Source organism: Lissotriton vulgaris, chromosome 8, assembly GCF_964263255.1.
Source record: "Lissotriton vulgaris chromosome 8, aLisVul1.2, whole genome shotgun sequence".
Classification (NCBI taxonomy): domain Eukaryota; kingdom Metazoa; phylum Chordata; class Amphibia; order Caudata; family Salamandridae; genus Lissotriton; species Lissotriton vulgaris.
Genome location: NC_141696.1, coordinates 580090534 through 580112618, shown reverse-complemented (window position 1 = coordinate 580112618; position 22085 = coordinate 580090534). Strand labels below are relative to the sequence as shown.

At 46.9% G+C, this 22085-nt stretch overlaps 1 protein-coding gene across 1 annotated transcript in view; it reads right to left on the bottom strand.

Annotated features, from left to right (window-relative positions):
- The window catches only part of PROS1 (protein S), a 469412-nt gene extending 450140 nt beyond the window's left edge, over window positions 1–19272 (bottom strand). The window contains exon 1 of the mRNA XM_086934426.1: window positions 18985–19272. Coding sequence (XP_086790552.1) covers window positions 18985–19066 — 82 coding nt within the window. The 5' untranslated portion in view covers window positions 19067–19272. The remainder of the gene's footprint in view (window positions 1–18984) is intronic.
- Window positions 19273–22085: the final 2813 nt, after the last annotated feature.

Sequence of the window (22085 nt, the reverse complement as noted above, 5' to 3'; positions counted from 1 at the left end):
TTTAAGATGGTCCTCCGTCCTGGCACCAAAGATCCGGTCTCCATTTCTGTTGTACAAATTGATGACCAGTCCTCCCCATGCAATGATCTCCTTATTCTTGGAGATAACTTTGTCAACACCTTAGTCAAAGATTTTCCTTCTGTTTTTAGCAATAAGTTGGGGGAGGTTAAAGGGTTTACACACACCATTCGTGTCAAGGACAATTCCATTCCTATCAAGCATAAGCTCGGAAATGTCTCCTTCAGCGTGAGGGAACAACTTGAGTCTGAGTTGTTTGGCCTTTGCAGCAAGGGGATTATTGAACCCATCGAGTCCTCCTTATGGCTTTCCCCCTTGGTGGTCGCTAAAAAGAAAAATGGGGTGCTTCGCGTCTGTGTCGACTTACGCAGTCTTAACAAGAACATCTGGGTGGATTCCTTTCCCCTCCCTAAAATCCCTGACATGCTTTTGCTTATTGATGGTTCAAAGTGGTTCAGCAAGCTCGATTTGGCTTCCGCGTACCACCAAGTTGTCCTTGATCCTTCCTCCAGACATTTCACTGCCTTTGTTTCCCCTGTAGGTTCTTTTCAGTACTGCCGTATGCCCTTTGGGTTAGCCTCTGCGGCGGCAGTTTTCCAGAGGATCATGACCAACATCTTGAAAGGTATCAGTGGTGTCGTTGTTTTCCAGGACGATGTACTTATTCATGGTAAAACCTGTGGCAGTCATGACATAATCTTGAGGGAAGTACTAAAGGCTTTGGGCAACGCTGGTGTTGTTCTGAAGAAAGAAAAATGCGTTTTTAGGACACGGAAAGTGGAATATCTCGGTCATGTGTTGTCTGAGAATGGTGTGGAACCTAGACCAGGTCTAGTTAAAGCCATTGTTGATAGTCCCCCACCTAAAGACAAAGTTGGCTTAAAGTCTTTCATCGGACTTTGCGAGTTTTATGCTAGATTCATTCCCGACTATGCCTCCAAGGTTCAACCTTTGACTAACATGCTCAAGAGGGAGGTTCCTTTTTTGTGGCATTCTAATTGTGGAGAGGTTTTTGCATGGATCAAACAAGAATTGGTTGGGTCTAAAGTTTTGAAGCCTTTCAATCCCAACGCTATGTGCACCATCACTGTGGATGCCAGTGGGTTGGGTTTGGGTGCCGTTCTTACTCAAGATATTGGTGGTGTTGAACAGACCTTAGGTTACGCTTCCAGAGTTCTACGTGGAGCTGAGTCCAATTTTGCTGTAATTGAAAAGGAACTCCTAGCCTGTTGGTGGGCTGTTAGAAAATTCAATCCTTACATCTGGGGTAAGCATTTCCGTTTGAGGACGGATCACAGTCCTTTAGTCTCTATCCTCACTGGTGACCACATTAAAGAACACTCCCCCAGGATAGCCAGACTCTCCACTAAATTACTCCAATATGACTTTGAGGTTTGCTATATACCAGGCAGCTGCAACACTAGAGCCGATTATTTCTCTAGGAATCCTGTTGACACTGACTGTGATGGTGATGGAGAGGAGGATTATGATGAGGAGGATTGTTTTGTGGCTTTTGTTGGCATGGATGATATGCGTTCCATTAGTGAGGCTGAATGGAGGGAACATTTGTCTAAGGACGTCCTTCTCAATGAAGTTTCTAGACATGTTAGAGATGGTTGGCCTAGAGAGAGTAATGTTCATCCTTCTCTTCAAACTTTTGTCAAAATTTCTGATGAACTCTCCATTGAGGGTGGTCTTCTTATGCGTGGCGATAGACTTATTCCCCCCTGTGATCTCAGAATCAAGGAGCGCATGAGGGGCACCTAGGCAAGACTTTGACCAAAAGAAGAGTTAGAGAGCATTACTGGTGGCCCAAGATGGATCAAGAGATTGACACTGTTGTTGAGGAATGTGTTGTCTGTTCTAGCGCTGAGAAATGTTTGAAAATACGTTCTCCTCCTCTTCAACCTATCTCTTTTCCAGACAGGCCGTGGGAAAAAATAGGCATTGATTTGGTAGGTCCTTTTTATTTGCTTCCCTCCTCTTCCAGGTTTGCCATAGTGGCTGTTGATTATTACTCGAAATGGCCTGAGGTCCGTTTTGTCAGTGAGGCTAACTCCAGAAATGTGATTGATTTTCTCAAGGATTTGTTTTTGCGGGAAGGTTTTCCCTCTTCCATTGTTAGTGATAACGGTTCTCAGTTCATCAGTCAGGAGTTTAATTCTTTTGTTTGTCAGAGTGGCATTGATCACTTGAGGAGTGCCCTCTATCACCCCCAAACTAACGGTCTCGTTGAACGCATGAACAGGGTTCTCAACAACTGCATTCAGTGGGCTATTGCTCAACACTGTCATGTTCCAAACGCTGTTAGATCCATGTTGTGGTTCTATCGTACCACTCCCCACTCCTCCACCAAAGTATCCCCCTTTGAGCTGTTGCGTGGGAGGAAACCCTGTTCCAAGGTTTGTCCTGGATGGATGTCACGTTGGGTTAAACTGAACTCCCTTGACAATGTTGATGATGTTGCTAGGACCAATGTGATGTTTGCACAGTCTAAGCAGAAAAATGATTTTGACTCCAGGAAGAGAGTTTCTTCGCAACCCTTCAAGGTGGGTGAGAGAATTCGAGTAAAATTATCCACACACTCAACTAAAGGTAGTCCCAAGTTTTCTGAACCTTTTGTTATTGACAAAGTTTGCGGTAATTCTGTTAGAGTCATCATGAAGAACTGGTGGAATGCTGCCAGGATTGTTAAAGTGGGTGAACCAGTTGTCAGTCACCCTTCATCTGTTTTGCCTTCTACTTTGGTTGTTCCTCTTCAATCTTGTGAACCTATTGTCAATCATCCCTCTTCTCAAGATGCTCCGGTTTTGCCTTCATCTTCTGCTGGAGCGTTGTCTTCTTCTTCTGCTGTTCCTTTCCAACCCCGTAGGAGTGTTCGTTCTCGTTTTGCTCCCGTAAGATTCCGTTAATTCTTCCTTTCCCCTCCTTCACTTTTCTTTCTTTCTCTCTTTTTCTCTTTCCTTCTTTTCCGTTTTGAAGAGGAGAGGATAATGTAGTGTTTTGCCATTGCTTCTGTCTATGTTCTCTTTCTAGTTTTTCTAGAACCTTTGCTCTCCCCGTTCCTTCCTCTGTCCCTTATGTTCTATTTAGAATGTACTTTTTAAATCACTTGTCACAGTTGCCTGCCTGCTTTGCTGTGAGCTGCTGCGCAGCACCTGTTTCTACAATAAAGCTACTCAACTACTTCACCGCGTCTGTCCAACTTACTACACTATATTACTGTGGTTATCTCATTTGCACTTGGGGACATGGTGTTTCAGTTGATCTTGTCTGTTATGGCACTTCACTCACTAACCTTCTTGCTCAAACATCCTTTAAACGGCGGTATTTGAAACCTCAATTCACCTTGTCATATTGAAATGCGGGTTTGTGTTTCTAAAAGGCTGGCACATCTCTCCTATGAGGTTAATTAAATGTAGATATGTTGTTAAAGTGTGTGATTGTTTGAAAAATGCCCTAATTTGGTTTTGTATTTTTTTCCTTTTTCCTCTTGCTTTTGTACTAATATATGTTCTGGCAATTGGTACCCATAGTATGGGCTAAAAAAAGTTATCTGTGAACTTTTCCAATAAGAAGGCATGTATTGTTTGTCCTGAAGATGAACTCTGAATAATTATAGGGTTCGAAACGTCATCGACCTTGTCACGCTATATGCATATAAATTATGCTAATGTTTGCGAGCAATAGTGTGCTAATTGTATAGTCTGATTGTGAATTATGATACACAGACTACCTGAATTGCCTGTAAATTCCTGTTTGTCTTTCTACTGAGTGTGTTAGTTGGGCATCAGCTGGTGTCCTGCTTGTATCACACCATGTTACCTTTGTACTTCATTTATCAGAAATTAAATACTGTCCGGCTGGACAATGAATATAGGTGCTACTTAGTCTATATTTATTTTGCAAAATATCCTACTGACTAGGGACCACTGTCCTGTGTAAAATCTTGTGTACATACGTCAAACAGCAAATATAAACAGAAAGCACTTTTAAATGTGTTTTAGAGCTGCGCTAACAATCCCTGACCAATAAAGAAAACAAAGGCAGAAAAGAAATGTTAAAAATTAATATATATGAATTTGTTTAAAGCCCTAATTTGTATCATGTTCAGCCTTTGCAAACTCTTAAAACAACAACAAATGGCCCGTATTTTTCTCTCGGGAAAGGTGGCAACTCTAGGCATCAGTCATGTTTAATTCAATGTCTCACAATTTGAGAACTGAAACCTTTTCAATGTTATTTAAAACAAAATCCTTTTGTTAGTCATCATCATCAAAATTACTTTATTCCATTAATTCAAGTTAATCATAAAAGTATGTATACATCACTGTTAAAAATGTTAACAGAATCAATTCATCAGTATCAGTCAATAATTGATTTCCTGGATTTGAGACACATACATAAAAAAGAGGCAAAACTAACAGGTTTAAGGATCAGGCAGCACACACAAAAAATACAGAGCCACACGACATTGTCTAAAATTGTGCTTTCGTAAAAGTGGAATTAAAATCCTTTTCCATTGGTTACAATAAAATTTACAGAAAAAAAAGATCTGCAAATCGGACTGTCGTGAAGTGTCATCACATGGGCAACAAGGGAGGTCGTTCGAAGAAAAGATACCAGCAGGGTGGCCCAACATGCAAGGGATATCATTGAGCCGAAACCTTAGCAAAATAAACATGTGCCGTGGGATTGTTGCAAAGTCCAGATAGGGGGATATTCCCTCAATCTGCAATGGCCCTTCAATATATTCTCTAACGGTAGGTTTATTACGCTGTACATTCAATCTCCCTTCTTTAGCAGCGATCATAAAACAGGACTTTAGTACTTGTTTCGAGAGAGTGCCACATTTTTCTGGCATTACAAATAAACTACCTAAATCAAGAGTGCATGAAGTATCTTTCACATACTTTAGCCATAAAATGTTCTCCTTGTACTCAAGGGATAGGCAATCCTGTATTATTTGTTGGGTCAATGACACTGTGTCTCTACGCCAAACTGAGTTTATCCAATCAGTTCTATAAGGGATGCTTAGTTCTTCATGTAAATTAAAATTGGGACAACCGGAGGGGAGACTTATCATTGATTTCCAAAACAAATCCTCTATTGTTTGGATCCTCTTTGCGTCTACATGGCCCCACACCCCTGCATCATACGTGGCTACTGCTCTTGATTTAGCCCTATAGACCTTTCTTAAAATGTCTGGGTTTCTTGTTCCCAGTTTATTTGAGAACGAGCAAATAGCATTAGTGCTGTTTTCTAACATAATCCCACGGTTCTCTACCATACTCCTCCAAGATGCCTTATAATCAAAAGTGATTCCTAGACATGGGAAAGACTCATTCTGTGCCACTTTACAATTTGAGAGAAACAAGCATTTGCAATGCAATAGGTCTCCCATTAGGAAAGTTTGAGCTATTGGTATTGTAAATGACACATTTTTTTATTTATGTGTTGGTATTGAAAATAGCGAAATTAATAGCTTTGTAATTTACAATGCCAATAGTTTTAACTTTTGCAAATGTGACACCTATCGCATTTGTAATGCAATATGTGTATTATTTACGTGACTAAGATGTATTGATATTACAAATAAAAATGGCTTTTATTATTTGTTTAATAATTAATACTTAAATAAAAGTTATTGTAATTTATAATGGCAATAGCTTAAACTTTTGTAAATAACTTTTGTGAAGATTATGTTCAGTGTATTTTATTGTGGCGAAAATCCAAGAACAGAAGTGAAATATTAACATCTTTTTTGTGACATTTGTAATAAAGCTTGAAACATTGAGAGAACATATTTGAACCAGTTGGTGTTAAATGGTTGCACAGAGTGATGGTGTGGTGGCGCAGAGTGATGGTGTGGTGGCGCAGAGTGATGTTGTGGTGGCGCAGAGTGATGTTGTGGTGGAGTAGAGTGATGTTGTGGTGTCGCAGAGTGATGGTGTGGTGGCGCAGAGTGATGTTGTGGTGGCGCAGAGTGCTGTTGTGGTGGCGCAGAGTGATGTTGTGGTGGCGCAGAGTGATGTTGTGGTGGCGCAGAGTGATGTTGTGGTGGCGCAGAGTGATGTTGTGGTGGCGCAGAGTGATGGTGTGGTGGCGCAGAGTGATGGTGTGGTGGCGCAGAGTGATGGTGTGGTGGCGCAGAGTGATGGTGTGGTGGCGCAGAGTGATGTTGTGGTGGCGCAGAGTGATGTTGTGGTGGCGCAGAGTGATGTTGTAGTGGAGTAGAGTGATGTTGTGGTGTCGCAGAGTGATGTTGTGGTGGCGCAGAGTGATGTTGTGGTGGCGCAGAGTGATGTTGTGGTGGCGCAGAGTGATGTTGTGGTGGCGCAGAGTGATGTTGTGGTGGCGCAGAGTGATGTTGTGGTGGCGCAGAGTGATGGTGTGGTGGCGCAGAGTGATGGTGTGGTGGCGCAGAGTGATGGTGTGGTGGCGCAGAGTGATGGTGTGGTGGTGCAGAGTGATGGTGTGGTGGCGCAGAGTGATGTTGTGGTGGCGCAGAGTGATGTTGTGGTGGCGCAGAGTGATGTTGTAGTGGAGTAGAGTGATGTTGTGGTGTCGCAGAGTGATGGTGTGGTGGCGCAGAGTGATGGTGTGGTGGCGCAGAGTGATGTTGTGGTGGCGCTGAGTGATGTGGTGGCGCTGAGTGATGCTGGGGTGACGCTGAGTGATGCTGGGGTGACGCTGAGTGATGCTGGGGTGACGCTGATGCTGGGGTGACGCTGAGTGATGCAGGGGTGACGCTGAGTGATGCAGGGGTGACGCTGAGTGATGCTGGGGTGACGCTGAGTGATGCTGGGGTGACGCTGGGGTGACGCTGAGTGATGCTGGGGTGACGCTGAGTGATGCTGGGGTGACGCTGAGTGATGCTGGGGTGACTCTGAGTGATGCTGGGGTGGCGCTGAGTGATGCTGGGGTGGCGCTGAGTGATGCTGGGGTGGTGCTGAGTGGTGCTGTGGTGGTGCTGTGGTGGTGCTGAGTGGTGCTGAGTGGTGCTGTGGTGGTGCGGAGTTGTGCTGTGGTGTTGCTGAGTGGTGCTGTGGTGGTGGTGATGTAGTGGTGCTGAGTGGTGCTGTGGTGGTGCTGAGTAAATGTAAATGTAAAAGTGATACTTGTATAGCGCACTACTCGCCCGCAAGGGTCTCAAGGCGCTTGTACGAATACCGCTGTGGAACCCATCCTGGCTTTCCCTGTGAGGCGTCCACTCCTGGGCACCCCCAAGGTGGAGGCCAGGCATCCTTAGCGTTGTGGGGGCCGTTGTGGAGATTAAGCAAGCTATTGCCCACAGTTGAAGAGTGGGACTGCATGATTGGAATAGGCACTGAGGCGAGAATTATCAGGTCCGTGGAATTTTTGAGCCCAAGACCCGCCGAGGCGGGGAATTGAACCCTGGTCCCGGGCTAGACCTCTGCATCAGGGTCTGCCGCTCTAACCATTAAGCCACACTTCTCCACAAGTGATAATGTGGTGGTGCTGAGTGATAATGTGGTGGTGCTGATTGGTGCTGTGGTGGTGCTGAGTGATACTGTGGTGGTGCGGAGTGATGTGGTGGTGCTGAGTGATGCTGTGGTGCTGCTGTGGTGGTGCTGAGTGGTGCTGAGTGGTGCTGAGTGATGCTGTTGCGTTAAGTGATGCTGTGCGCTGAGTGGTGTTGTGGGATAGACGATACCTAAAAAACTAGGATCGGCCGATGAGAAACAAGCGACAGCCATCCCCCTCCAGGGTTCTTGGAAATCGTGCATGACTCAAGGTTGTGACTCCAACATTTCCTGCACTGCATGAAAAATCTCACAAGAAGATGCTAAATAAACCAGAGTCTTGTGTGTCATTGACAAAAACCCTTAGGGTAGGTAGCATATGTTCATAATGCAGTGTTTTTCTTGCACACTTCTTAGAATATGGAAGCATTGACTGGTGGTGGCTTTCCCAAGCATGTTTAAATAACATCTAACAATGACGATACCGGACTTAAAATGTGGGCGGGTGACATTCATACCAGAAAAAGAGGTGCATACATTGGGCTTCTAGGTTGGTTTTAGGAAGCAACTCAACTACTGACAAGTATGTTCTTGCTGACTTCTCATCCTTGCCACTAGTGTTCCAAAAGAGCTCCTGGCTGACATGACTGAAGCCAGGTGGAAAATGTAACTGTTAAACTGATGAGTTGTTACTGGAATAATTTAGGAGGTACTGGTGTTCAGACCAGTAAAACACATTTATATTAAGAGGCCGTTAAATGGCAGTGCGGTATATAAATGCAAGTCAGTAACTAGCATTTTAATGGAGGCCACGGCACGACTGGCCGAAAGGAGGAAGAAGCTCGAGACTGAGACAGGAGGGATGCAGACTCGGCGAAATCCATGCTGATTAGGTAAGCGGAATGTGTCAACTTTACTTTATCTTTAATCAGTTTACAAGCAACTGACAACAACTTCTTTGCGGGGAAAGGGGCTTTAATGATAATCCACGACAAGCAAATAGGGAGACATGACGGGGGTGGGGACACGAAGTGTGTAGGGAGACATGACGTCAGACACCGATGATGAACCCTAGGCTTTACAGGCAGCTGGGGTAGGCGGAGAATTAAACAGGCAGCCTGTTTGTGGTGGTGGGAGGGAGAGCACCCGGGGAGATGGAGCTTTGAAGCAGGAAGCGCTGTGTTTGTTTAAAGTTATTTGATAAAAAATTGGAGGTGGGCGAGCAGTGCCCTGCAACGTTAAATCAAATCCAATGCAGCTAAAGGATTCTCCCTTTCTCTTGTGCGCCGCGGAGACGGAGAGCCACTGCTGCCTAGCATTACATATGTATACGAAATCGGGCGCCAGGCTGAAACAAGCGGCAGGGTTTAACAAGTTAAAAAACAAGAACTACAGCAGGCAAAAGCAATAAAAGGCTTTGTCAGTAAACAAGCAAAACTTGTGTCAAGGGAAAGACGTAACGCCTTAAACTCGCCATGATTTGATTTTTAAAAAACGTTCTGATATGCGGAGAGGATGAAGCTCTTCTGAAAGCACGAGAGCTCAGCCCAGAGAAAGCCAAAGCAGGAAGGCTGGAGAAGTGTGAGCCTGGTGGGGGGGGGCGGGATGCGAGCGAGTGGGAGGCAAAGCGGCCGCAAAATTAAACGAGTCACGCATGGTTTAACAAGTTAAAAAACAAGAACTACAGCAGGCAAAAGCAATAGAAGGCTTTGTCAGTAAACAAGCAAAACTTGTGTCAAGGGAAAGACGTAACGCCTTAAACTCTCCATGATTTGATTTTTAAAAAATGTTCTGATATGCGGAGAGGATGAAGCTCTTCTGAAAGCACGAGAGCTCAGCCCAGATAAAGCCAAAGCAGGAAGGCTGGAGAAGCATGAGCCTGGTGGGGGGGGGGGGTGGGGGGGGGGGGATGCGAGCGAGTGGGAGGCAAAGCGGCCGCAAAATTAAACGAGTCACGGCCTGGCGGCTGTGAAGTGTGAAGCAGTAGGCGGGGAAGCAGATCCCTTTGAAGCTCTCGGAGTCAGGAGCAAATGGTAAGGGGAGGGCAAGCTCGTGCACGAGGCCATGCACTTCTGGAAATCCGCTTTTGGTTTAGCTTTCTGGTTTCACCTCAATAGGTCTCTCTGCGAGACCTAAAAAGGATGGTGGTTTACTCAATTTTTGCCCTGCAAATAAAACAAATGACTTGGATTCATTTGTACTGGGTTCCAAACCTTTCATAAAATCCTCATAATTGTTTAACATTGTCTGAAGGGATCTTCCCGTTCGCACAATTAAAACTGCATCATCTGCATATAACAAAATTGGGATGTGCAACTTCCTTATTCTGGGCACATCTATCGCTGCTTCTAGTAGTTTGGACTCCACCCCATTAGTATACAGCGAAAATAAAAAAGGTGCGAGAACGCACCCTTAGCGTACTCCTCTTGTTACTGGAAACCACTTAGTGCAGTGTTTCCCAAACTGTGGTCCGCGGACCCCCAGGGGTCCGTGACACATTCCCAGGGGGTCCGTAGGCAAAAGTTTTAAAAGCACAGAAACGTTTCTTGTATAATTAGCAGCTTTCCAGCAACAATAAAAGTGTCAAGAGATCGCCAGTGATTAATGTACCTGCTGGAGACTGAAGAGAGTTTTGTTCAGTGGCAGCTTTGATTTAACTAATGTAGCACAGAGGGTTAATGTGCCTACTGCAAAGAACGTGTAACATGCACTTTAAAAAGCAGTATTTTGTTACTGCTTTTGTCACAGAGATTATTTTGTTACTGTGCACTTTATAAGTGACAATCGTAATCTAGCAGAGGGACCTATAACCTGTCATCAAAGAGCTGCTTGCAAACTGCATGGTACCAGTTAGTAACTTATATTTTGCCCCAGTTATTAATTATCCTGATGCTGCTATAAAGATATATTTGGGTGGAAATACATTTTTAATGTTAAAGTCAATGCTAGCCACTGTGTTATGTTCTGAATCCTGAGTTTGTGCTTTTCCTGACCAAGCACTCTTTAAACATTTTATATACACACTGATTTACATGTATGATTCAATGTCTCTATATGTGTGTTATGTAAAGTACTCTGACATCCTACAATGGTATAAGAGATGCTATAAAACAAATGAAATACATGTGACAGAGGGGCTATTACTTCAATATAAAATACTAAGGGCCAGATGTACGATCTGTTTTTATATGCGCGAACGGGTTCGCAAACCAATTTGCGCTTGCAAAAACCTATTGGGCCATGTACATAGCCCATTTGGCACGTCGCAATTTGTTTGCGACTCTCTAAATAGGTTTTACAACTTGCTATTTGGAAGGAGCATTCCCTTCCAAATAGCGAGTCTCAAAACCATGTACAAATGTTTGCGGTCGCAAAACAGTCACAATTACCACCTACTTCAAGTAGACGGTGAAAGCGGACACGCCCCTTTCAATATGTGCCCTCCCCGCTCCCGCCTCCCAGTTGCTCCTCCCTCCCTCGCACTTCGCCATAAATGGCGACCGTGCGCACGCGCAGCGTTGACGCGCACCGATTGTGCGCCAAAGGCGGGCCAAAGGTAAGCCCGTCTGCGCCCGTCTGCGCCTGGACCGTGCCCAGTGCCAGGACCCCTGGCTCCCGAAGACACCAGCCCACCCGCCGGACCTACGACGCCACCGAACTCTAGGCACTCAACGCCGGTCGAATCCCGGGCTGCTATCGAACCACCCCGAGACGCACCCACGTACCCTTCTGCTGCCACTCCTGCAAGTTCACCTGCATCCGGACCTGCACTACACCAGCACCGACCAAGCCGAGCACCAGCAGCAACCACCTCATGTGCATCCTGCTCAACACCCGCTCCATCCACAGACACGCCGTCGAGCTCTGGAACCTGCTCGACACCACAGCCCCAGACGTCGCCTTCCTCACAAAAAACCTGGATGAACGCCTACTCAGCGCCCGACATCGCCATCGCCATCCTGGACGGCTACAAGATCATCCGGAGGGACCGCGTCAACCAGACAGGAGGAGGCATCGCCATCATCCACAGGAACACCATCCGCATCACGACCAACACCGACGACACCCTCGCACCCGCCGAACACCTGCACTTCCAGATCCACATCAACCCCAAGACCACCCTCAGAGGCACCCTCATCTACAGACCCCCGGGACCACGCACACAATTCAGCGAAGACATCGCCGACTTCATCAGCCCGCACGCCCTCCCCTCCGCTGACTACATCCTCCTCGGGGACCTCAACTTCCACCTGGAGAACAACAACGACCGCAACACCACCACCCTGCTGGACAACCTCGCCAACCTCGGTCTCAAGCAGCTGGTGACCACCCCCACCCACTACGCCGGACACACACTCGACCCCGTGTTCTCATCCAGCAAGGACATCACCTTCAGCCACGCCACCGGACTCCACTGGACGGACCACAGCTGCGTCCACTTCCGCTTCAGAAGGACCACGATCCACCACCACCAGCAACAGGTTGCACGCAGAAGCTGGAACAAGATCACAGCCGACCAGCTCGCGACTTCCCTGAGCATGAACCCTCCCACCAGCGCAACGAACCCAAGCCAGGCGGCCACCAACCTCGCGAAGTGGATCAGCAACTGCGCAGACGACCTCGCCCCTCTGAAGACCCCACCTAGCAGACCTGGCAGCAAGAAAGCCCCATGGTTCACCGACGAACTCAAGAGCTCCAAGAAGAACTGCTGAGCCCTCGAGAAAGTTTGGCGCAGAGACCCATCACCAAACAACATGACTGCCCTCAAGCTCGCCACCCGAAAACACCACCAACTGATCCACGCCACCAAGAAAACTGCATTCAAGGAACGACTGGACAACAACGCACACAACAGCAAGGAACTCTTCAACATCTTTAAAGAGCTCTCCAACCCCAACGCAGGAAACAACAACATCACCCCTTCACAAGACCTCTGCAACTCCCTCGCCTCCTACTTCCACAACAAGATCGCGGATATACACAACAGCTTCAGCACTCAACCGACGCACGCCACGACTGAACCACCGCCCCCCACCACCACCCTCCGCGCCTGGACCCCGATCAGCACCGAAGACACCGTCCGCACGATGAACTCCATCCACTCCGGATCTCCGACCGACCCCTGCCCTCACCACGTCTTCAACAAGGCCGACGCTGTCATCGCACCCCACCTGCGGGACATCATCAACACCTCCTTCAACACCGCTACCTTCCCGGAGAGCTGGAAGCACGCCGAACTCAGCGCTCTACTAAAGAAGCCATCAGCCGACCCCACCGACCTCAAGAACTACCGCCCCATCTCGCTGCTCCTGTTTCCTGCAAAAGTCATCGAGAAGACCGTCAACAAGCAGCTGGCCGCCTTCCTCGAGACAAACGGATCCCTCGACCTCTCGCAGTCTGGCTTCCGGGCCAACCACAGCACTGAGACCGCCCTGATCGCAGCCACCGACGACATCCGAGCCCTGCTCGACAACGGAGAAACAGCGGCCCTCATCCTCCTAGACCTCTCCGCGGCCTTCGACACTGTCTGCCACCGTACCCTAGTGCAGCGCCTCAGCAACGTCGGAATCCAGGAGAAGGCTCTAGAATGGTTCATCTCGTTCCTCGCCAGAAGGACACAGAGAGTCCGCCTCCCCCGTTCAGATTAGAAGCCACCGAAGTCATCTGCGGCGTTCCTCAAGGCTCCTCACTCAGCCCAATCCTCTTCAACATCTACATGAGCCCCCTCGCAGCCATCGCACGCCAACACAACCTCAACATGATCCTCTCCCTCACCAACGACCCCGCCACCGCCAGAGCCAACCTACACGAAGGGATGACAGACGTAGCCAAGTGGATGATGAACAGCCGCCTGAAACTGAACTCGGACAAGACGGAAGTCCTCATCCTGGGATCTTCACCCTCCGCCTGGGACGACTCCTGGTGGCCCCCCGCCCTGGGCAGCGTACCCAAACCAACGGACCACGCACGCAACCTGGGCTTCATCTGGACTCCACCCTCTCCATGAACGGACAAGTCAACGCCGTCTCCTCGTCATGCTTCAACATCCTGCGCATGCTACGTAAGATCTTCCGGTGGATCCCCACCGAGACCAGGAAGACGGTCACCCAGGCACTCGTCACCAGCCATCTGGACTACGGCAACTCCCTCTACGCCGGAACGACCGCCAAACTCCAGAAGAGACTCCAGCGGATTCAGAACGCCTCAGCACGACTCATCCTAGACATCCCCCGTTGCAGCCACATCTCCGGACACCTGAGAGATCTGCACTGGCTCCCGGTCAACAAGAGAATCACCTTCCGTCTCCTCACCCACGCACACAAAGCCCTACACAACCAAGGCCCAGGATACCTCAACAGCCGCCTCAACTTCTACGCTCCCAAACGCCAGCTTCGATCGACCGGCCACGCCCTCGCCGCCGTCCCCTGCATCCGAAGAGCCACCACAGGAGGAAGGTCCTTCTCCTACCTGGCCGCCAAGACTTGGAACTCCCTCCCGACCCACCTCCGCCTGACCCAGGACCACATTGCTTTCAGGAAGCAGCTCAAGACCTGGCTGTTCGAGCAGTAGCGGACTCCCCCTCCCCTAGCGCCTTGAGACCCTCCGGGTGAGTAGTGCGCTATATAAATGCTTTGATTGATTGATTGATTGATGGTAATGCATTCGCAAATGGACCCCTTCCCCTTTGCAAATGCATGCAAAATTATTTTTTAAGGTCAGGCAGTGGTCCCAGGGACCTCTGCCTACCCTTAGAAAATGAAAACAAAACGTTTCATTTTCTTTTTTTTTTTTTAAATGCATGGTAAACAGGCTGCATTTTTTTTTAAACTGCTTTATTTAAAAGTAGTCCGAAACATGGTGGCTTGCAGAGCCCAGCAGGCCACCATCGCTGGGAGGGCTGGCATTCTCAATGGGCTTGCATATTGCGAGAGGCTCATTATTATTAATGAACCTCGCAATTTGCGACCCCATTGGGAATCCCAAACAGTGTTAAACACACTGTTGTACATTTCATTTAGCGACTCGCAATTTGCCACTCGCAATGTGTCGCCAATTGCGAGGCGCTAAATGAAATGGTCGTACATCTGGCCCCAAAATCCTTAGTACTTTGAGTATTTGTTTTGTGTGCACACGTGTGTATTTTTTCGAATTACTGTTTCAATGTTTAAAATTTAACTCATACAAATTGCTTGGGGGTCCCCGGCTTCCAGTGGTAACTCAATGGGGGTCCTCAGGAGTCAAAAGTTTGGGAACCACTGACCTAGTGCATTCTCCCTGTGACCCATACCTAACACATGCTTCAGCCCGTGAATACAATTGTCTAATAAAGGTACTCACTGCCTGTTCTACACCCATTTCCCTCATAATTCTCCAAAGCTCAGGTTGAGATACACAATCAAAGGCTGCACTGAGGCCCATAAAGGCCAGGTATAAATTGCCTTGCTTAGCATTAGTATACTTTGCTATAAGCAGGCTCAAATTCAGGCCTTGATCTTGTGTGCCTCTCCCTTTTTGAAACACATATTGTGCAGGGATCAGAATATTATTTGTCGATGCCCAGGTCTCCAATCTATTTAATAGCACTCTGCCCATTAGTTTTGCCGTGGTATCTAGAAGGGAAATCGGTCTATAACTCCTGGGGTCTTGCTTGTCACCTTTTTTAAAAATTTAAACTAAAATGGCTTTAAGCCAGGAGGCGGGAGGTCCCCCTCTTGCTATTGCATTAAAGGTGTTAGTGAGCAGCGGGCTCCAAAGGTCAGGGCAGTCTGAGAAAAAAAATCTATTGGAGCACCATCAAAACCGGGCGCCTTATTGCTGGAACTTTGATTCATTTATCTTAAATAGCTAACAACCATTGACAAAGCCAATAGTCCTGACTGATTTTAGGTGTATATCAATTGTTGCGTTATATATCTGGATCCAATAACAGAATGGTCAGAGAGGAACCAATAGGTTGGATGGCACACTGTGGGAATCACAGAAATTTAGTTTACGTGTTTAAGCCACGTCCTTAATTCAAAACCACACCATCTTTGGAGACCCAGGTCAAGTAGCTTAGTGGAGTAATGTGTCCACTGCAGGGGCCTGTGTTTGACCTCATGGTTACATGTTCAAATCCTGGTAGGTCCACTCAGACTTTCATCCTATTGAAGTTGATAAAATGTGTACCATTGAGTTAGGTAACAAACATCTGTTATTCATAGGGTGACCAACCGTCCGTAAATTTCACGGACAGTCCGTAATTTCGGCCGTCTGTCCGTTGTCCGTGAAGGATTCTTTAACGGACGCCATTTGTCCGTAATTTTAACCGGGCACGGTCGCACATCCCTAAAGCAGGCACAGCTTCCACTCACCTCCCTTCTTGACTTGGCTTGACGCATTCAGGGCTGTTTGCATCTGAATAGATGCCCCTGCTCTTGAAGCTGCAGCCCCCACCCCTCACACCTCCAACCCTTGATGAGCTGTTAAGAGGTGCTTGAAGGTGGCTGAGAGGGAGGAGCTGCAGCTTCAGGAGCAGGGGCATCTATTGAGATGCAAACAGCCCTGAATGCGTCTTGTATCGGCAATTGGTGTGAGACATTCCCTTTCTGCCCAGGGCCCCAAACATCCTACAACCGGTCTGGATTACACCAAGGCAGCACGTGGTTCTCATCACAGCACAGAGCTTAATAACTGTCGCTAAATTGTAAACAAACCTCGATTCTTCAAACATGCAGTCTTTAATGTAAAAAAATAAAGAAATGGCACAATCGCACCCACACTGATTAACAAAGTAAGGAGGACAATCAGTTAAATCAGTTCTCTCGGAGTATCTCCTTTAAGTACTGTACATCACAGTGGGGGCTGGTAAAAGTAACATTTTGGAAAGAGAGACTGACTTCTCATTGTCTTGTCCAGGAGGGGGTGAGGAGCCCTACCCTACCCTGGAAGAGACCAAGATGATACTAGGATACTGCATGCCCAACCCTGTGCCCACCCTGGTGGATCCTGGTCCCCCTCCTTCCCACCCCCCTCCCCCCAGTGATGGCTCTTGTCCCTTGCCCCCCCCCTTACCCCCCCCCCCCCCACCTGTGGTGGATCCTGTCTCTGCCCTGGGTGGCTTCTGTCCTGGTCCAGGAACAGCTTCTGCAGCTCAAAAAGGCTCAGCTCAAAATGAATATGAAAAGGTGGGCGAGTGAGTAAGTGAAGGGATGGCTGGATGAATTAGTGAAAGGGTGCATGGATGAATGAAAGATTGAATAGATGGATAATAAAAGAGGATGGATGGATTGATGAGTGACTGGTGGAAGGATGGAAGGGAGAAAAGGTAAATAGCTGGATGTATGGGTGGAAGAGTAGCTGGATGGGTAAAAGGGTGGATGGATGAGTGAAATGATGGATGAGTGAAAAGGTGGATGAGTGGGTGGGTGGGTGGATGGATGAGTGAAATGATGAATGGATTGATGAATTGATAAGTGCAAGGGTGAATGGATGGACAGATGAGTGAAATGGGTGGATGTAAGGATGGATGAGTGAGTGAAAGGGAGGGTAGATGGACTAAAGGATGAATAGATGAGTGAAGGGGTAAAAGGATAAATGGATGAGAAAAAGGATGGATGAGTGATAGGGTCAATGGATGGATTCATGAGTGGATGAGTAGATGGATGGGTGGGTGGATGGATGGATGGAAGGAAGGATTGCTAAGTGAGAGGGACGATGGAGCGAGAAAGGGAGGATGACTGAAAGGGTGGATGGGTGGAAGGATGAGTGACTGGGTGGATGGATGAGTAAGAGAAAGGATTGCTGGATGGGTGAAAGGGTAAATGGCTGGATGGATGAGTGAATGGATGGATGGGTAGAAGAGTGGATGGATGAGTGTACAGATGGCTAGGGTGAAAGGGTGGATGGATGGATAAAGGATGGATGAAGAGATGGATGAGTGAAAGGATAGATGAAAGGATACATGATGGATAGGTTTGCAAATGGTTGAATATGTTTGGATATGGCTGGGCTTACTTATAAACCATTGCGCGACCTATGATGTGTCTGTAAAACGTATCCAATTGTCCTGAAGTTTTGTCCTGAATTTTGACCTCCTGTCCTGAATTTGTGTCCTGAATTTTGACCCTTTGTCCTGAATTTTTACACTCACCGTCCTGAATTTGCACCAATGCCAGTTGGTCACCCTAGTTATTCAGCGTCAAGATACCCATCTGGGTGAACGAGCACTTTACACAAATACATGTTATATTTGGAGACCCACCCTACTTTACATCCATTTTAAAGCCTCGTCTGACGTGCAGTATCGTCAGTCAATGTTAGTAATTTGCATATGGGGATTTTTAAATTCATACCCCACTTTATGTACCTTTTTCAACGAAAATCGCCATCAGGGTGGAAACTTTGTGTCATTAAAACAAACCTGACTTTAGCCAGCGTCAGATCCCAGTGAAGTGTGGAGGGGGGCGGGGTCGAAATAAAAAAAACATCAAATCATGTGTCTCCTATTGTGACTTATTGCCATATATGCGCCCTTACATACTACACCATGAAAAAGTAATATTACACGTCCTACGTGGACGTTAGCTCACTGACTGACCGGTACGATTGCTGCTTGTAAGCGCTACAGCTCACTTACAGCAGAGTTCAGGTTTCCGAAGTTTATTCTTCATGTCTCACCTACATACCCAGATCAGATCCAATTAAAAGGCCTTGCAGCTAATCAGCTTTAAAGAGATCTTGGGCACGCCACCTTCAGACAATGTTTTCATTCGGCGGCTTACTGGGAGTTCAAACAAAATGTATGCTCAGCAAAATCTTTCCTGAGAGCGCGTTTTGTTTGTTTTAAAAATAAACAGACGCCCCTGTATGTGAATTAAAGCGCGTTTTAACGTAGCTTCCTTCTCTTGGAAAAATCCTCAGTCAGACCGTTACAGACATGTCTCATGACAAAGTAAACGTTTGTTCGGGTTCGCTATACCAGTTCATTACAGAGCACCTAGCAAACTAAAAAACATTTAGTCGTCAAAATCATGTAAAAATGTATTTAGCGTCATGACCCAGAACTATGTCCATATGGGGAAATGTAATTCGCGCCGTAGCTCGGTTTTTATATAAAGTGTGTCGCAGAGATTCGCTCGAAAAAGGCTTAGTGGGCTGTTGAATAGCACAGCTGTGCGGGTTGTTGTTGTTTCGATTGCATATAACGAGGGAAGGGGAGTTATTTACTTGTATAAAGGTAGGCTTGGCTGTCCTCGATTTTTTTTTAAATCCCAATGTTTTTTTTAAGCCAGTATCCGACTTTCATCTCCAGTCGTAGACCGTATTACACAACTCGACTTTGGAAAAACAATTATGTCATGGTTTGTAATCCTATTCAATCAGCTCACATTTGCTGGTTTTGTGCACTTTTGGTCGCAAGCGCAGAGAGAATATTCACACGCATTAGAACACAATTTCATATAGGAAATACCAACACCAAAAAAAATGACGTACTCACACGTTACCCGAGCCTCTGAGAGGATGACGACCAAAGGGAAACAGGAGAGAAAGCCAAGGCAGCGGACGCCGAGGAACCTCATTATCGGAGCTAGGAAGCGAACTTGGCGGGTCACGGTCCTCACGCTCCCGTGGCGCCTCAGACGTTCCTCGTTTTCCTACTTTGCGAAGATTGTCGCAGTTGTCCCTGTCTCCTTCCTGCTCTGCCGTGGCCCGTGGGAAATAGATTCTGTCTGAAAGTGTTTTCAGCTGCCAGAGGGAGTGCTGTGGTGTAACACGAGGGGAGGAGAGGGGCAATGTGATGAGCGGCTCAACAAAAGACCTTTCCCGGAAACATTTGTTTTGTGCTAAACTGTGAGGTTTGCCAAATGTTCCTACTTGGAAAAATAGCAATCCCGGAGAGGGGGGTTACTTGGACCTATTTCAACTTGCTATAGATAAGCACCCTAGAGAGCTCTAAAGTCTTATGTGGCTTCTAGGATTTAAACGCTTTTCTTCAGGCTTTACTATTTAACAATCATTTAGTAGCAGATTATTTCTTACATGAATGTGGAGAGAGTATTTATCCCTAAGATTTTTGGGGACTGGATCCAGTCCTGTGCAATCCGTGAAGATTAGATGCAGTGGCGGCTGGTGACTTTTGAAAGTGGTAGGGCGTAAATGTTCGGGATGAGTGCCCTGTGGTGAGAGAGCGTAGCGAGCGATCCTGACCGTTATATGGAGATTCAGGGAGGTTCTCCCTTGGGGAAAATTTGTAAAATGTAGTGGACAAATGGTAAATTTTCAGGTAAATTTGAGAAAGCAAGAATGTTTATAAAGCAATTGTGAAAATGTAGAATTAAAATGTTAAAACATAAAAATGCTCCATATCTTACTGAATAAAACTATGTAATGAATGCTTGTTCTTAAGAAAGTTTTTGCAGGCGGACTGTGAAAACACAACAAAGTACAGTGCAGCTAAATTATTTTGAGGAAAATTGTGTTTTGCATTTCTAATAAAAATGCTCTCTATGTGACCTTGAGGGACTCACAGGGCGATATTGGGCCTACTGCCTAAAAAGTCAGTTTGGAGGGAAGCTTTCCCGCATGACGAAACTGTGTGATCCTGGGCTAATTCCTAAACTTCCCCGTTCATCTGCTTTCTTGTCGGCTAAATCCATTTGATCCCAGAACTATTCTTAACTAAACATGACTTTTAAATGATATCAGGAAACATATGACTGGCACAAAATAAAGGCCTGAAAACTAATTGTCAACTGTATAGCCAAAAAACGCATGGGTTTTGATCCTGAATTCTCTACTTTGAAAAGGTTATCAGTTGCAAATCATCTCTCAGAACCCTCTGTGTTTTTGCAGGTGAGGAGGCTGACAACAGACCAACAAACGCATGCACCCCATTTCTCGGATCTACCAAATTGGGAGCACTTAAGGCCATGTTTAAGAGGCAGCTAAAAACGAGCCACTCTGAAAGCACAACTTGGCGGTGCAGTTCACTGCTTGGAGCTGTGCAGGCATCCTCATGCATAAGAAACACTACATTTTACAGATAACACGTTTTGTTGTATATATATATATATATATATATATATATATATATATATATATATATATATATATATATATATATCCTGAAATCAAATCTGCATAGGAAAAAATGCATGTACCAATCCCCTATTTCAAAGGCATATTACCTTAACTTTTATGTAAATCGGAAGAGTGAGGCCTCTGGCCGGTGAAGCTGTTAGCCTGGTGAGCAGCAGCAGGAAGTTTGGTTCTACAAGATGCGTTCAACAGTGCTAGGCAGCCCTTGGGTGACGAAAAGCTCCTAGTGCGTCACTTCGATGTAGGGAAGCGCATGCTCATGAGCGCAGCATGGCCAATAAAGTGCGCCTGGCACCGGTACGGAGAAGCGCTCACAACACAAAAGGGCCCCCTGAGGTAGAGCTCAGAGAGGAGTAGGACCTAGTTGAGTTGGGTTTCCGTGTCACAGAGATCACAGCTGATACACTACTGCAGGTGTAAGGCAAGGCACCCGCTCTGCTCGTGCTACCAGCTCCGGGAGCACTATAAACAAGATATGTCCCAGTGTTAAAATATATATATAAAAAAAGAATCGGCAGTGAGAGGATCAGATGTATAGGCCACAATGTTCCGCCTTCTACATTCCCTACCAGTATGCTGTAGACAATAACTTGAGTAGTCGGAAGTAGCAGCTCCTGAGGTTTTAGGGCTGTCTTTGAACTAGTGTCTCCTCAATCTACACCATCTGCCCCTTTACCAACACTATACAGCACTAAAATGCTTTCCCCGCCCGTAAGCGAAGAATATTTGCTTGGAAAAATGCTTATTTTGACACAGACTGTGACCTAACACACCTCTCTCCCTTGTCCCAACAAATGCCTTGAAGATCAGTTTGTAGAAAACATTAGATTGTATTTAAAAATGCTTTTGGTGGCCATTGCCTTTATCCATACTTGCACCGCACATACAGTCGTCGCGGCCGGAATTACGAGCGGGTGGGGGGGGGGGAAATGGTGTTGTTTCGCCGCAGAGGGGATGGGGGGGGAGGCGGGATAAATAATAAAAGTATTAAAGTAAAACTTATCTTCCCGCCTTTAAGTTCCGCCTTCCGAGACTCCAGGCTCCTGACCCCCGCCGTCTGCCTTTCGAATTCCCAGGGTGCTACTCGTCAACAGGAAGGCGGCAGGCAGCCTCCCTCCCCTCCAACGTGGCGTCTATGATTGGTGCGCCCGGCTGCCCCACCTGGGTCATATCTCTCTGTATGCTGCAGCATACAGAGAGAACAGGGAGAGTGGGCGGTGTTACTCGAGGGCAGAAGGGAGCGGCTTGCCCACTGTTGTTAATACTGTCTATTTGGGCAGCCTGTGGCCGCCCAAACAGACAGTATTAACAACAGTGGGCAAGCCGCTCCCCCCTGCCCTTGAGTAACACCGCCCACTCTCTCAACCAGGAACTTCTGCTTTCTCGCCGTGCGAGACAGCAGAAACAAATGGTAGTTATTATGGTAATAACTACCATTTGTTTCTGCCTTCTCGCACGGCGAGAAAGCAGTGGGGCGGCGCCCAAACGCCCCCATGGACG